This window comes from Psammomys obesus, unplaced genomic scaffold (assembly GCF_907164565.1).
Source record: "Psammomys obesus unplaced genomic scaffold, mPsaObe1.curated_primary_1811, whole genome shotgun sequence".
In the NCBI taxonomy this organism is placed as follows: domain Eukaryota; kingdom Metazoa; phylum Chordata; class Mammalia; order Rodentia; family Muridae; genus Psammomys; species Psammomys obesus.
The window spans coordinates 1,895,242-1,912,025 of NW_026589732.1; the positions used below are offsets into that span (position 1 = coordinate 1,895,242).

The following is a 16,784-nucleotide window of genomic DNA, read 5'->3' on the forward strand; positions in this document are numbered from 1 at the left end:
AACAAGCATCTCCAGAGGCTGCTGTGTTCCTCTCATGACCCTAAGGGCTCTGAGCACTTACTGTTTCTCAAAGATCTTATCTCCTGAACAGACACTGGCCACAGGCCACAGGTCAGCATGAGCTCAGAACCCCATCTCTCTGTTCCCTTTGCATTCTCCTCTTCAGAGGATATCAAGGACGGCAGGGTGGCTTCACCTTGGCTGCCTTCTAGCAGTCCCCATTGGTCCTGTCACTCAGGGAATGCCCCCAACTCCATATGATGTCCGATGAGACAGCCGAGTCTCAATGAACAGCTCTGCCCATCCTCCAAACATACATGGCTGTCTCCACCAGCTCCTGAGCCCATGTGGATTAGCAGGTCAGTTGCTCTGCCCTTTCTTGCTTTAGGTTCCTTCAGAGCGGAGCAGTCAGATCTGTTGGGCTTGACAAGTGCATGGTCGATTTCCCTCTGTTGACCAGTGGTATTCTGAGAGCTGCCCAAATGGCCAGGCATGTGTTTCACAGCTTAAGGTTGCAGGTCAGATCAGGTCCTTGCTGCCCCCCCCCCTTACAGACCTGACATTTGCTTACCTGAGGTCCTCACCTTGGGGCTCCACTGAGGCCTCCCGGCTCTAGCCCATCCCCCCAGGCTGCAGGCACACAGGTTTTCTGAGTTCACAGTCCTGACCACGTTACTTCCTGGTTCCACTGCCTTACATCACCCTCCACTTAAGGACTAAATGGCTCTGGCTGGCCTCACAGTTCTGAGGCCACTAGGAGATAAAGAGCTGGCCTCAACACCTCCCCCACCCCTGCCCACCACATCTGCAAACAGAGGTTAAGGACAGACGCAGGGACTCAAGCCCCAGGTCCAGCTCTGCCTATTACCAGCTGCATCACCTGCATGCCTGTGAGCAGTAGCGCGCGCGCACGCGCGCACACACACACACACACACACACACACACACAGCTCTTGAACTCGGGCTGGTTCCAGAGAAAGTGTGTCAGAGAAAGGATAGCGTCCTTTCTGAGGACAGTGGAGGCCTGAAAGCCAAGCTCTGCATGGGTGTACTGTGGCTTTAAGAATCCCTGAGTCTAAAGCTGGGAAGGACCAGGACAGACATTGTCAACTTAATACAAAAGCCATAAGGCTCTTCCCACAAGCCAGTCCCTGCGCTCTGCCACAGAAAGCAACAGCTTTCCTTAACCCTTGTAGTGACTGGCACACTTTCCCTGAACATCTCATTTCGCCATCTGTAAAGTGGGGGTCCTTATGACAACCCCTCAAGGACCAACCATGAAGCTCAAATACGGCAGTGTGAGTGGTCAGGAAACACCATTCTCACTAACCCCATGTGACAGGACATTCCAGACCTAGAAAAGCTAATTACTTACTCCAAGTTACACAGCTTCCAAGCCCAGGGACAGCACATGAGATCAGGCCCTCTGTTCTCAATGCCAATGTCAGTTTCAGGCCACAGTCAGTGGACCGCCACTGGCATCCTGCAGGGTTTAGATCAACAGGTTTGAACCCTGTGATATGGCCTTACTGGCTAGCCCTGAGGACAAAAACAGAGAATGTCTAACCCCTAACACCATGTCACTCAGCCAGGCAAGTGCTGCCTCACCTGCTGTCTGCTAAGTGCTGAAGGCCTGTTGGGGCTCTCTGAAATCTAGTCCTGCCTGCACCTTCTAACTTTGACCCCGCCCCTCCTCCAATCACTGTCTTTCCAGAGAACTTGCCGGCACTTACCTTAGCCCACACACACTCGAAACTTGCTCTGACCACTCTCCTCTTTATAGCAAGCTCCTGAGAATGGGCTTCATTAAGGGCCTCCGCTGTGATCCCAAAGGATCCTGTCCTCCGCTCCTGGTGCCCTGGCAGGGAAGCTGTAAGAGGGTGTTATAACTTGCTTTGAAGGGATACTATCACAGACACAGGTCACTGTGTGGAAGAAGCAAGGCCAGGCTGGTTCTGTTTGACCTCAGGGTTTTACCAAGAGGTGTATGCCACAGAGACGGAAAAGGAATTCGGCCAACAGAGCTCCAGCAGATACAATCACAACCCAGGGGGAGAGACAGCTCCATGTTGAGAGCACTCGCTGATCTTGCACAGGACCAAGGTTCAGTTCTCAGTACATACCACGGTGGCTCACAACCATCTGTCACTCCAGCCCCAGGGGATCCCGCACCCTCTGCTAGCCTCCTAAGGTACCATGAATGCATACAGTACACATATATACATACAGGCAAAACACCCATGCACATAAAAATAAATAAATTACAAAGGAAAAAAACTCAATCCAAGCTGTGCAAAGGTGGCTGGCTGGTCTGGGTGGTGAGTGACAAAAAAACTTGTCACTGAAGATTTCAGGGGTGGATGGGGACACAGACCAAGAGATCCCTCAGTGTTCCTGGGACCCTATGAATCTAGGACAACAGGTTTGTGCCTTGGTTGCATGTCACACAAACAATCACCACGGGATGCTTTAAACCACCGCTGTCCAGGCAGCTCCGTCATCAGAAATCACTGCTTAGAAACCAGGCACGCTATACATCTATATGTCTGAGCACTTGGGAAGCACAGGCAGGACGATCCTTACAAGTTTAAGGTCAACCTGATCAACATAAGTCTGTTCCAGGTCGGCTAAGGCAACACAGCAATACCTTGTTTCAAGAGAGGAAGAAAAAGAGAAGAGGAGGAGGTGGTGGAAGGGAAAAAGGAAAGAAACAACACAACATACAACGCCCACACACATATGCAAGCATACACCCATCCACTCTCAAAATGGGTGTGTGCATACACACACACACAGGTGAGCAAAGGTACATTTACATGTGAGCACACGTGTACACATTCACACACATGTAAGTATATGTGAACATACATGCGATCACACAAAAGGAATCACCGCTTAGTTATCAAAGATATGAGCTGAGCAAATCAAACTTTAAAAGCCTGTGTTCCGGCTGGTCCTAATGGCTACCATGCTGGCCTAATAATGAATGGCAGCATTACACATATCGAGTGCACTGAACTATAGAGATATTGCTTGGCCTCTTCAAACTGCAGAAATTGTCAGTGTTCAAACATCTGTCCTTTCCTGGGTTTATTCCTCCAAACGTATCTTGTCTTAATCTGGCCCTCCAGCACCAACTCATTAATGCCACAGTCCCCCAGCATGGCAGGATGTAGTAGGTGTTGGCTGGAGCCAGGAATGAGACAGGCCAGAGCCATCTAGCATGGGCCTCTGAGTGACGATGGAACACCTGGGCTGAAGGGCCACTAACAGCTAATACTGATATGCACCAGTAAATCCAAGAAACTGCAAACGAAACCAAGCTGCATCCAAATCCCCAGTTCTCCAAGAATAATCAGGCCTGCAAGTGGAAATGCCCTTCTAGAACACACTCTAAAACCAAGTATCAAACATTTTACCAGTGTATCCAACAACTCTCCTTCTATCAAGCCAGGGAATTCAGTTACAAAGTCTGCTCCTCAGAATACTACTAAGTTAGTGAAAACTAGTACATGAAAGCGATGTAAATGCAACCATTAATATAAACAGCACAATATAAACATTAATCACTGCTGTTGCACGTCTGAGACAATGTAAGCACCATCCCATGTCTTTGGGCAGAAAGGGTTTTTTGTTTTGTTTTGTTTTGTTGTTTTCCAGGACAAGGTTTCTCTGTGTAGCCTCTGCTGTCCTGGACTCGCTTTGCTGACCAGGCTGGCCTCAAACTCAGTGATCGCCCTGCCTCTGCCTCCCCTAACGCTGGGATTACAGGTGTGCTGCACCTGGCTAAGAATTTTTTTTTTTTAATGGCAGGAAAATAGATACATAACACTGAAGATGGTGAGGCATAAGAACACAAGAAAGAAAGAAAGAAAGAAAGAAAGAAAGAAAGAAAGAAAGAAAGAAAGAAAGAAAGAAAGAACACATGTAAATTAATAACAGTGGCCTTCTCTGAACTGTATGGTTAGGGTTGGCCATCTGTTTTGTTTTCTTTATATTTTCTCTATCAAACTTTAATCCTGTTGTAACAGGTAAAGTGACCACTCAGACTGACACTACTGCACTTCCCAACACCTCTAAGAACTGGTTCTGGGCACAGCTAGCTTACAACAAAAGGGCAGGTAGGGGCTGTGCCACCCCCACTGTGCCATGCACTCCCCAAAGCCTATGCTGCAGCTTAGAATGCACCAGAGGGATTATGGGGCTTCTGGCCTTCTGAGAGTGCATAGCCGCCAAGATGGTGAAGTGTTACTGGGGGTTGAGGGAACTTTCTGGTCATTTCTGTGTTTGGGTTTGCTCCCGTAAGTACTTCAAAAAGATTCCCTTTGACTCCGAGATGCAGAGTGGGGGGACGAATGGGAGGCCACTGGAACTTGAGTGCCCATTGGCAGCTGATGGGAAGAGATCCCAGCCTGGCATGCTCTGAAGTACAGACCATGGTTTCCTGACAGGTGAATAGCAAGAAGAAAAGCCAACATGCCTGCTAGGTTTTGGCCTGAGTAGCTGGGAGGATGAGAGGCCACTGGCTTTGCTAGGGAAGCTCTGCTAGGGTTCCTGAGGACACAGGAGACAGGGCTGACATTTGTCTGGGACTGCAAAGGAAAACGGGAATGCTGGAAGAACAGGAGGCCAGATGAGGGACAGAGGTAAGATGGGCACCCAGACAGAAGGGAGCTCCCAAGCCATGGAGCTGGGGGGTGAGCTTATAGCAGAATTCTACAAGGCCTCTCCATTGGTAGGCCAAGTGCTCCACCACTGAGCTACAGGCTAGCCCTGAAACCATCTTCTTTAAACCTGCACCCATCCACGTAGCAGCTCTGCTCAGAATCTTTTGCTGGCTTCCTATCTGGGAGTTCCAATGAAAGACCTTTTCTACAGCCACAAGGCTCAACATCTCTGCCTGTTCCACCCTAGTCTTCACATGCCCTGACCAAGTGTGTGGACCCTGGCACTGCCCCTGAGCACCCTGCCAGCTCCTGCCTCCAGCCTGGCCCTTCTTCTGTGAGCAATTCTCTTTTGGAGAGGTACAGCTCATACCATCTGGCCCTACGATAAAGGCCCTTCTGCACATCTGCATAAAAAGGCATCCAACACAAACATAGCCATCTTAGGATCTCTATCCTACATAACCCCAGGAGGAGTGAGGTATTCACGTTTGGTGCACAGCTCCTTTCCTAAACAGTACCCAGCATGTAGCCCCTCTACGCAAGAGATATGGAGTAAATACAAGAGAATACATAATCGAGGCCATTCTCATTCCAGTTTTCCAGTTGGATACTTTGAGTTCAGCCTGCAAATCCTGCTCATAGAACCTCCACCTTCCGACACACGCACACGCACACGCGCACACACACCTGTCAAGCCACTTCTTCTTTCTGGACCTCGGGAAGACACTTTGTGACCATTAGTTACTATAAGAACCTCCCCAGGGTCAGGACTAACCCGTGTCCATCCCCAGGACCTTTCCCTTCCAGTGTGATGGGAAATCCAGAGCTCCCCTTGGAGAGATCAGAAAGGAACTGAATGACCAAGAGGAAAAGTCAGTCCTTCCTGGCTCGGCACTGAGAAAGTTCACGCTTCTCAGGAAGTCAGCACATCTGAAAGTGAAACATTAATAGAAATATTACTGGAAAATACCAAACAGGAAGCGAAGGAAAATTCCATTGTGGAAGTAAGGCTCTCTGAGCATGTGCCTCAATGGTCAAAGCGTTTCAGAATCAAAACATAGGAAGAAGTGGAACTCAATCAGGTTGTCACCCTTCCTGCCCACTCAAGCTCTGACCAAGCCGCCACCTCCCCACCCTGCTTGGAAGGTACTACATTCAGAGAGGCAGGGCAGGCCCTGCTCCTTCCAGAGCTCCAGCTCTCCATTTGCAAATTCGGACTTCGACACCTTCCCCAAAGCAGATCTGAGAGACCAAGGATTTTCAAGTATAAAAGTTACTGTAGAGTAATTACAAGAATATAGTAGCAGTCGGGGAGATTACAAAGAGTAAAACAAACCACAGACAAAGCAGGAAAAATTCCTGTGAGATTATGCAACTTGAGGCAATATAGCACAGTGCCAGTTTCAAATCTCATCTCTGCCTTGTACTAGACAGCAGCCCAGCTTCAACGGTAAAGCCACAAATCTCAGGGGTGTGTGTACGTGTGTGTACAGGCAACCGTGTGGACGCCACAGAACAACCTGAAAAGGTTGGTTCTTTCCTTTCACCATGTGGGCTCCAAGGATAAAACTCAGGTTGCTGAGCCATCCCCTGGGCCCCAAGCCCAGTTTTTTGTTTTTGCTTTTTAATGACCAAAGCTGACCTCTGTTTCAGTGATTCTGCAACACAAGTTGAACTCACCAGGGGAGGGTCTGGCTGCAAGACCAGAGGAAACCACACCTGCTTCAGATTTGCCTTTTAAAGCCGAGGTACAGCCCAGCAATGCTTTGGGAGCAGAGAAAGGACAAGGAACAAGTCCTGAGATTAAGTCCTAATCAGGCTTATTCCCAAGAGTGCCTAATTAGAGGAGGCAGTCAACTGATCTCCTTTTAGAAAACTTAAGTTCTTTCTAGAGTGTGCAGAGGTACCACCAGCTTTCATCTTAAAGCGGAACACACACGGCCGAGCCAATCCTTTGGGGGAGGGAAGGCTGGTGTCAGCATGAGAAGACATGGCAGTTACAAGACGCACGTTTTGTGTCTGTCCTCTGGGATGCGCCCACTGTGTGTGCAGAATTTCTCTATAAAATAACTCAAGTGCCGCACTAACAACTCCTTTATGGAACTCAGCAGCAGACAGGGCAGAGGCAACCCAGCTGTGGGGAAGAACAAAGGGAGGTGAGCCGCACAATGTTCAGAAGAAGGGAGGAGAGACACAACAACCATCACAGTGAGCAGCAGGGCCTTCTTGTGGCCATTTAAGCTGGGAAACAGTGAGATAAATTGGGGAAGGCACACGGGTGGTGGGCTCAGAGCACACAGGTGTGCACCTTGTCCTGACACCTGGAAGCCGTGTCATTAGGGCCGTCACTAACTTCCCTAAACCTCAGTGTCTTTCTCTGAGGGGCTGACAGTACCTACAACAGCTGAACAGCCCTGAAAGCCTAGAGAATGTCTTGCCCTTTGCCCACAACAGTTCTAAGTCGCTTCCTGAATCTTGGCCTTGTGTTGTGACTTGCTTTGGTCAACAGTATTCAGAAGAAAGAACAGCATCCCAGACTCAAACCTCAAGAAACCTCAAGGGCTTCCGCCCTTTCTTGGAATCCTGCCCTGCCATGTGAGCATGGGCTGAAGAATGAAGGGCCAAGCCATACTGACACAGAGCTGAACGGCACAGCTCAAATCCACCCAAACCAGGAGGGGAACCAGTGAGCCCCACCAAGACAAGACAGAAAACTATAACCGATGGGCCAGATGCCTGGCCTTGAAAATAAAGTTTTATCAGAACACAAGTATTCCTAATAATACATTCTCTCAGGCTGCTTTTAGCTACAATGGCAGAACTAACCTGCTGTGATGGAGACCATCCAGCTTTCAAACCTGAAAACATTTACTACTTTAAATGCTCTGGCCCTTTAAAAAAAAAAAAAAAAGTTGGCTGAACTCTGGTTAAAATCCAGGAGGCTGGAGTGACTTGTGATGGAGCAGCAGCTGATACAGTATCTGGACCTAGTACCTAGAATGACTGTGGGGGCTTTGTGGCCATGGAAGTCATCAGAATAAAGCCTTCTAGGGAATTAATGCCGAGAACAGCTTTGCTATACATCATTTCTCTCGCTCTACTTTCAAGGGGAATGGGGAACCTGTCCTCAGCCATCAACTTTGGTCCTAAACCTTTTCCTAAAAGGACATTTTAAGGACTAGAGAAGATGGCTGTTAATCAAACAAGATTGGCTGACATTCTGACCTTGGCCTACACTGATCCTGACTTTATGTGATTTTATGTGAAAAAGACCAAATGACAGGTCAACTCTCCCGCAGCAAAGTCCTTAAGACCCTTTCTGACAACCATGGGGACCCCTGCACCTGCTTGTTGGGGCCACCACCCTCCACATGGCAGCCTTGTTCCCCACTTTTCTGTCAGGCATTCCCATTCATCCCTCAAGCGTCTGCTCACCGGCACCTTCCGGTAGCCCTCCTTCACCTGCCAGCATCTAGGCCAGTCCAGCCCTTTGAGAACCTAGTGGCCTTGTTCATTTCTCGATACCTAAAAGTTTTCAGAACTTTCTTTGGATACTACACAGCACCATGCTTAATTCTCCTATATAAAATAATATAGTAGACCAAGTGTGGTGGCATACATCTTTAACACAGCCTTGGGAGACAAAGACAGGATGATCTCTGGGAATTCAAGGCCAGTGTAGTCTCCACAGTGTCCCCCCCAACCCCTTCCCCTACCCCCCTCAAAATAAGCAAAAGGAAAAAGTGCTATTTGCCTTTCATGTACCTTAAATCCTGTCTAGCAACTTATAAGACCTGATACAAAGTAAGATTACATACATAGTTACATAATTGTTTATGGTTTAGAAAATGAAAATACAAATCTATGCATGGTCAGTAATTTTGTTTCAATTCGGAGGCAAAGTACTGGGGATTATATCTAATCTAGGGCCTGGCTCCTCAGGGATTGAAACGTTCCATCCTTCAGGAAGCTCCTTGAATAGAAACATAAAATAGCTTCAGGAAGTCCCTGAAACTGACCGTATTCAGAGTAAGCAATAAAAGCCAAGAAGCTGAGCTGTAAAGACTCTGAGAAGGAACGCTGCAAAGACTTGCAGGTTGCATCTCCCCAGGAAAAGTTTTGTCACACAACACTGGTATATGCTGAACAAATAAATACTCTACCACTAAGCAACACCTCAGCCCTCTCTTCCTTTTTTCTATTTTTTTTCATACTTTTTATTTTCTATGTTTTGCCTGCATGCTACCAGTGTACCATGTATATGGTATGCCTGGTGCCCACAAGGGCCAAAAGTGGGCACTGGACACCCTGGAACTGGAGTTACAGGTGGTTGAGCTGTATTTGTAAGCTCCATGTGGGTGCTGAGAATTGAATCCAGGTCTTCTGAAGAGCAGCAAGTACTCTGAACAACTGAGCCATCTCTCCAGACTCAGTCTTTTTACATCTGACTTTGCCAGGTTTAAAGTGCCCAGACTGGCCTTGAACACTCTGTAGCCAGGGTAGGCTTTGAATTTGTAATCCTTCCGGCTTTGTCAGCCCCCATCTGAGTGGCAGGTGGTTATGGTTAAGGCCACAGACAGCTACAGATGCAAAGCTCCTCAGCCACAGTTACTTTCCTCTGAATTCCCCCAGCCTAAAGGAGAGCTCAGAAATTGCTAGGTGCTTTTGTTACTGTTTTGTGTTTTGTTTTGTTCTGTTTTGTTTTTTTAGGTTAAAATTTATTATTATGGAAAACGTGCTATATAACTCAACTCTGCAGATGCCAACACTATACCAAGTGTTGAACCACATTAACATGTATTTAAAACCTGGGAAAACTGATGTCATGATGCATCCTTTTTTTTTTTAAGTTAACTTATTTTTATTTCATGTGCACTGGTGTTTTGCTTACATATATGTCTCTGTGAAAGTGTTGGATCCCCTGGAGGAGGAGTTACAGACAGTCACAAGCTGCCATGTGGGTGGTGGGAATTGAACCCAGGTCCTCTGAAAGAGCAGCCAGTGCTCTTAACCAATGAGCCATCTCTACAGCCCTGATGCATCTTGACTTCCTCAGGTGTACTGGAAACACCACTTAATTATGACAAAAGAAACAAGACCAGCAAAAAACGTAACTGGATGAGACCAGTTTGGCTGCGTCCAAGGAAATCCAAAGAGACCCACAAAATAACTGGGGTTTTTTTGGGGGGGTGGTGGTCATCTTTTTTTTTCCAGCAGCATGACTAAAGGAATAGTAGCTCCACCTACTTCAACCCACCACAATTTTTTCTCTCCCAGGTGCACTTATAACACCTGAAGTATATTACAACCGCCCCCTAATTCTGGGCCGTTTCCCCCAAACTATCCTAAATAAGGCTCTAAGCATCTCCCTTCCCTAGCTCACCAGTATGGACTCCATTGTGCAAACACCCACCTGGGAGACCCACACTGAAGCCACCACCCCGTATCATCGCCTCACCACCCCACCTCTCCTCTATTGTCACCCCTTATTTTTCAAGTGAGACCTACTGAGTATGAGCCCTGGCTTCCGGAAACACATCCTCAATCGTGAGGTTTTAGTCATGAGCACATGACTAAAGCACTCAGCCTGACACACAGGCCCCGTACACGCCGCGGTCACCCCATCTTAAATCCCACCTCTGCCTCTAGGTTCACCCTGAAATGCCTACTTCCTACATGAAGACCTCGCCAAGACAAAAACATTGTCCTCTCAAGACAAAAACACCATGGGGGAAGAGGATGAAAGCTTACATCCACTTCTTTCACAAGCTCAGACCAAAGACAGCTGCATCCTTAACCTCTGCCTCCTTCCCCACCCCTCTCACTCTCATACACCATCTCTGGGCACAAACGCTGGTTAGCCAGGTCATGCTGGGGGAGACTCTGCAACAGTGAGGTGTCTTTCCCAGGAGTCTGTACGGGAAAACGTCGGGTACTAGATGCTGTGGTGGTGGAGGGGGTCGTGGCCAGGACGTGCCCCAGGAGCAGTAAGGGGACCCCAAAGCTGAATCACGGTGTGAGCAGCACAGGAAGATGACTGCACTAACCACCGGCTCCACTGCACACCACAGGAACTCTCAACTCAGGTCTGAGGTTAAAAGTGGACACTGGCACCGGCCAGTTCCCTAAGGTTGAAACAGGAGGCCAGGCTGCCCCGGGTCATGTGGATTTTCCTGAAGCCATTGGTGGGGACTGCAAACAGCTCCAGGGGAGACACAGGTCACACTCTGAACTGGAGATGGGCACCTGCAGCCTGTATCCAAAGCAGTCCTGGGCAGAAGACTTGGGAGTTAGGTGGACAAGAGCCATCGTGGCATCCTGGTTCCTAAAGCGGGACCCAGGACAAGGAGGACTCAGACACTTTCCAAAATGCAAGTTCTCAAGGTTCCCACCAGCACCGTTGGAGCCACAAGTCTCAGGGTCTGAGGAAGAGTTAGAACAGTAAAGCGAGAACACAAGAGAGGATGGGAGGAGTGCTGTACGTAAAATACTGTCTTCCGGCCAAGCATGGCCGCTGTATTCATGGCCTCCCAGCAACTTCCGTTACCAACACAAGACCTGTACAAGATCAAGCCAGATGGGAGGGGCTCAAGAGGCTCCACCCCTCTGAGGAGCTGTTGGCAACTGACAGCTGTCAGGGGGGTATTCCCATACCCATGCCCATACAGGCAGCACTAGCAGGATTCAGTAGGTGATTTTTAAAAATAGGAGATTAAGTATTTGGGAGCGGGACAGAGAGGGCACGGAAGCTAAGAGTGGATGTGATCAAGACACATTTGTAAATATGTATGAAACTGTCAAAGAGCCAAAAACAAATGTGCCTTGTTGTTGTTTTTTAAAGAAGTTGCAGAGGGTTAAGGAGGGAGCTTCCTCAGTAGAACTTGCTTAGCTTGTACAAAGTACTGCATTCAAGCTCCAGAAGTACATAAAACTAGATGTGGTCCGTAACTGTAGTCACCACACTTGAGAGGTAGAAGTAGAAGGATCAGAAACTCCAGCTTGGGCCGAGCACACACCTTTAATCCCAGCTATCAGGAGACAGAGGCCAGTCTACAGAGTAAGTTCCAGGACAGCCAAGGCTACACAGAAAAACCCAGTCTCTAAAAACTAAAACAGATGAACAAACTCAAGCCCGTTCTTGGCTACCTTGTGAGGTCAGCATTTTTTCAGCCTTGTCTCAGAAAAGAAATACCATTGCAGGGCTAGGTCTCAGTAGTGTTTTGGCCAGCCTTCTAAGGACACTTAGGGCCCCACACTAGCTAGTCTGCTGTCTTGCAACCAACCAGTCCCTGGCTGCCTCCTTTCCTCCTGATACAAGGAACATCTGGTAACTTCCTGTCTCCCAAAAAAGTCAACTCTTAAAAGATCAAAGCTTCAACGTAAGGGAGGAAAACCAGCTCAGAGAGAGAGTTTCTTAAAAAAGTGTATCTCCTACCACCACAAAACTTGGCTTAGAAGTCTTTGATGCCGGCCCTGGAGGCCCTTTAGGGTCCTGTCCAACCCTGACCTCTCCATTCCAGCCATACATGACTTAACCTGTGGTTCTTTAGAGCCCATTTCTCCAGCCACCCCACGATCAGTACTGGCTCCAGCTCAACAATGGGGCCCCCATTTAGTGTCAGTACCCATCACAGGATGGCCTCTGTCACAGCATTCCACAGGGTCTTCCTTCCAGCACCTACCTGGTAGAGAGCAAAGACCCATGGGAAATATCTGGTGACAATGAAGCCAGTCTTACACTTTTAACATTCCAGCTACAAAGTATGATCATGAAGCATTTCAAAGTTTTAGCTCTAATTGGGGGAAAAAAAAATGTTTACTACAGTTTTGAAAGCCACGATAAACAATAAATAAATAAATAAATAAATAAATAAATAAATAAATAAATAAATAAATAGGACTTTGAGAACAAGATGAATCACTCGCAGGAAGACAAAGACAGTCTGCTCCCTTGGGGGATGGTGGTCCTGGGTAATGATGGGATGCTGAGTCCATGGCTGTGAGCTTCAAACCTTTCCAGAAAGCTAACTTTCATATGCAAAAGCTCCAGGTTCTCCCAGCAAGCACACCAATCTGACCTTGAGCCACAAATGAAGCTTCAGGAGCCTCTTGTCTTCTGAAAACATTGATCACACAAGCCAAATAGCTCAGCCCTCATCAGGAACACCTACCCTCCCGCCCCCTTGGTGGCTGTGTAAATCAACAGGGCTTCACTGTCATCCAAGTGTGGCATCTTGGGTACTTAGGAAGCCCAGAGTACAAGCTTCCGAGGCGGGTGGCCACAGGTGCCAGGGGCACTATGCTCCTTCCTACTGCACACACCATTCACCCAGGGCAGACAAAGCAGGAGAGAGGACCCCAGGAAGAAGACCAGGCAGAGAAGTTAAAGGAGGGCGTCCCTCACTCATCTCTTCCATAAAACAAAAAGAAGCCTTGCCAAGCACTGGCTGACAGGCAGAAAATGTCTCCCTGTTAGGATATCCAGTCTCTATCAGTCCGGGCAAAAGTTCGAGCTTGCAAGAAGAATGTGGGGGAGAACCCGGAGCAGGAGCCTGACAGACAGGCAACCCTGCCCTGTGGATCGAGATCTCTCACTGGGCCTCAGATTTAATCAAAACACAGCCTCCACCAGAAGTAGGCAGAACAAGTATTTTATGGGGGAAGGGAGGCTAGCTCCGGAGTGTGAAGGGAAGGAGTAGAGGGGCCTGGCTGTAATTAACTCCCTTGCTATGAAGCAGGGAACAACAAGATGGCCTGATACATTGAGCAGGGGATTGTGACAAAGGCTTCTCATCCCCAAGACAGAACTGTAGGGATGAAGTCAGGAAAGAGGACGAACTGGGCAGAGGTGGGTCTCCTTTCAGCATACCGCCTCCGGAGTTGGGTAGACGTAGCAACTGCCGGGTGGGTGAATTGTCTGGGTGAATTGTCTGGAAGGACGGACAGGAAAAGCCTGCGCGGGGGTTCCCAATACCGTTCCAGTGCAAAAGGCCGCTTGGCTTCGGAAACCTGGCACGCTCAGTGCGACGTTTATAAGCATTTACATATGCATATTCAGGTACAGCCAGTAAGGAACAACTATGACCCAGATAGTCTCTTTCCCAATCCAGACCTCAGTCCCATCTGCACCTGGAAGGGGGAATACCACACGACCCCGGGGATAAACAAGAGTAAGTGCTCTTGTAGGCACGCCGCAGCTTTTCCCGGGGGAGCCGGAAAGGCTGGCTGGGTCTGTCTCCTGGGCAAAATTAGGCGGGGTGCTCTGGCTCAGGCTCTCTGGGCTCGGTGAGGGGGCGTTTGGAGGGCAGAAGCCGAAGAGACCGAGTCTGGCCGACCATCTGGTAGAAGGCGCACGTCAGCCTAGACCCCAGGGTGCCAGAGCCGAGTTGATGGAGGGGCTGGGAAACCTGGCGGTGCCTCAGTTTCCCGTGCGCTCGAGCAGCTTCGGGTTTTCTCTTACCTTGTCTTTCTGGCCGGCTCCGCTGTCCTCGGCGGCGCACTTGTTGAGCAGTTTCTTGCCTCCGCAGGTCGTCGGGCTCCAGGTGCGGCCGCCCGAGCACACGCCCCCCGGGGGGTCCCCCGCAGCGCCCGCGCTCTCCACTTTGATGAGCCGGTGCTTCGGGGAGATGTAGCGCACCTCGGCCGGCGTGGCGGGCCGCCGCTCGCTGCTGCTGCGGTAGAGGTGCGGGGAGCCGGAGGACGAGGACGAGGACGCGGCGGCGCCCGCCCCCGCCGCCGCGCAGCAGCAGCCCGCAGCGCCCGCCGCCGCCGTGAAAGCGCGCTGGCCCCCGCCGGGCTCCCCACCGCCGCCGCCGCAGTAGTCCAGGCGGCACATGGCGCGCAGTTTGCGCAGGGACGAGCCCGGCCCGTTGTATGGGTCCTCGAAGTCGCGCTCCTTCTGAGCGCGGTAGGCACGGATGAGGTCGCTCGTGCTGCCGCTGTCGTCGGGCAGGGAGCCCGACGAGGCCGAGAAGCAGGCGGCAGCGGACCCGCAGGACGCCGAGGACGCCGAGCAGGCCTGCGGCACGGCCTGCGGGGGCTGCTCGCGCCGCTCGCCCCGGCGCCGCTGCTCGCGGTAGTCGGGCCTCGGCGGCTGCGGCGGACTCTTGGTCTTGCTGTTGCCCAAGCTGAAGTACTTGTTCAGCCACTTGGCCATGGCGAGAGGCCGCCTAGGGCCGCGGCGCGCGAGCCCAGTCCGCCGCCGCGGCCATTCGGGGGGCAACGCTGCCGCCCAGTCCCGCAACGCCCCAGCCCCGGCGGGGGTCCGTGCGGGGCACCCGTCGCCAAGTTCAAGTTCTCGAAGCTGCCGCCTCCCGCCGGCAGGCGCCCGGCTCCGGCCGCGGCTGCGCCGCGCGCCGCCCGCCCGAGCTTCGGATCTCGCGCCCCTCACGGACGCGTCTCATAGGGGCCCCGGCCCCCAAGAGCGGAAGGCCGGGCGCCCCACGCAGCGCTCGCCCGCACCGAACGCCCTCCGGCGGAGCGCGCCCCTGCCCCGCGCGAGCCGCGGCCGGCTGCAGGCTTCCCGGGGGCGCCGGGGCGAGCCCGTCCCCGCCGCGGGTCGGAGAACAAGCGAGCGCCGGAGGGAGGTGGCCGGCGCCCGGCAGAGCCCGCGCGCCCCTGCCCGTCCCGGCGGCGCCTGCCGCCGAAGCCGCCTCTGCTGCCGCCTCCCGAGCCGCCGCGTGTGTGACACTCCGCAGCTAGAGCCCGCCCTGCGCCGCGGCCCCGCCCCGTCCCCCAGGCCCCGCCCCGTCCCCCGGGCCCCGCCCACGCGTGCGGCCGGGCACCTCCCCGCCGCTGCACGAGCCGCCTCCCGGGGCTGCTCGGGCGGGCGCCGGCGCCCGTGTCCTGCTTCTCTTGCGGTCCCTGCCTCCCTCCAGCTGAGATTGCAGCGCTTGGAGGCCAAAGCCGTCAGCGCCGTCCCCGGGGACCCGCGCGCCGTGCACCCCAGGGATGAATGTCCACCATCGAGGTGGTCGGCGGGGTGAACTAACGCGCGACCTCTAGTTGATCAAGAGGACCGTGCGGAGGAGATGCCCTTAACGGAGGAGTGCCTGCCCTTCTTCTCTTTAAAGGGACAGAGACTCCGGTTCAGATTTTCCGGCGCCGGGTCTTCGAGAGGCTCTTTATGCTAATGAGTGTATTAGCGAGCTAGATGACGGATGCGGACGCGATAGGCGGCTGGGACCCGGCGGGGCACCAATCCGGGTGCAAGGCTAAGGAGAGGTCGAAATGTTTGCTTACCTTTTCACCTTGCAGGAAGTGGGGCTTTAACCCTGTTTGCTGCCAAGCTAGTGGAGCCAGCTAGGTAAACATTTAACGCCACTGTTGCCGGAGCTGGGGAGGCTCTATTTAATCAGAGACGGTTTTGCAGGTAGAGAAACTGAGGCCCCGAGATAGATCACGTGGATGGACTTGGATACGAGTCCTAGGATCTGGTGACACCATAATGATGAGACTTGAAACAGTGTGGTTATTATCTAAAAGTGAGGAAACCCAGGCCAAAGTGGGGTACTTTCCTAGAATTCTGCTTTCAGAGGGGGTTGCATGATCCTTGTCAAGACCAAAATCTTGCCTGAATATAAGTCCCCTGCTTTGTAGACCTTGGTTCTATTTGGAATTTGACTAGGCAACCCCCCCTACCCCAGAGAGATGAGTACCTAGGACTCGAGACATTCCTTAAGAATGCTGATTTGCCAAAATAGCACACTGTGTCCGTAATTTCCGCCTGTCGTCCGAACATTATATATGAGTTTGGCACGCTGCTTTTCCTGTGTCCTGTAGGAGCGGTGACCTATTAAAGTGGCTGGAGGCCAGGCTCTCGTCCTGAGACTTTGGGACCCTGTGGGCTACCATGTCAGCTCTTCCCAGTGACTGTCCATACTCAGGCCCTGCTGATACCACAGTGGAGAAAGGCAGGACTCAGAGGGCTGTGCTCTGTCTTCTCAGCCACACAGTCACGTTGCTTGCCTCTCCCATTCCCAAGCCCCACTGTTATCGGCACCCCAGCAATCTCAGATAACATTACCACTGAGACCTATTCACTAAGCATCCCTAGGAAAGAGTGCTAAACTGTGCGCACACAACGCTGCACGGTTGGTGTCTGGAGCACAGGAGAGG

The 16,784-nt window shown here is 51.4% G+C and overlaps 1 protein-coding gene across 2 annotated transcripts in view; it reads right to left on the reverse strand.

Moving 5' to 3' along the window:
- The window catches only part of Shb (SH2 domain containing adaptor protein B), a 114,812-nt gene extending 99,751 nt beyond the window's left edge, over positions 1–15,061 (reverse strand). Inside the window, exon 1 of one of the 2 annotated variants that reach the window (XM_055605353.1) lies at positions 14,128–15,061. In XM_055605353.1, coding sequence (XP_055461328.1) covers positions 14,128–14,823 — 696 coding nt within the window. In that variant the 5' untranslated portion in view covers positions 14,824–15,061. The remainder of the gene's footprint in view (positions 1–14,127) is intronic. The other variant, XM_055605352.1, reaches the window with a different exon arrangement.
- Positions 15,062–16,784: the final 1,723 nt, after the last annotated feature.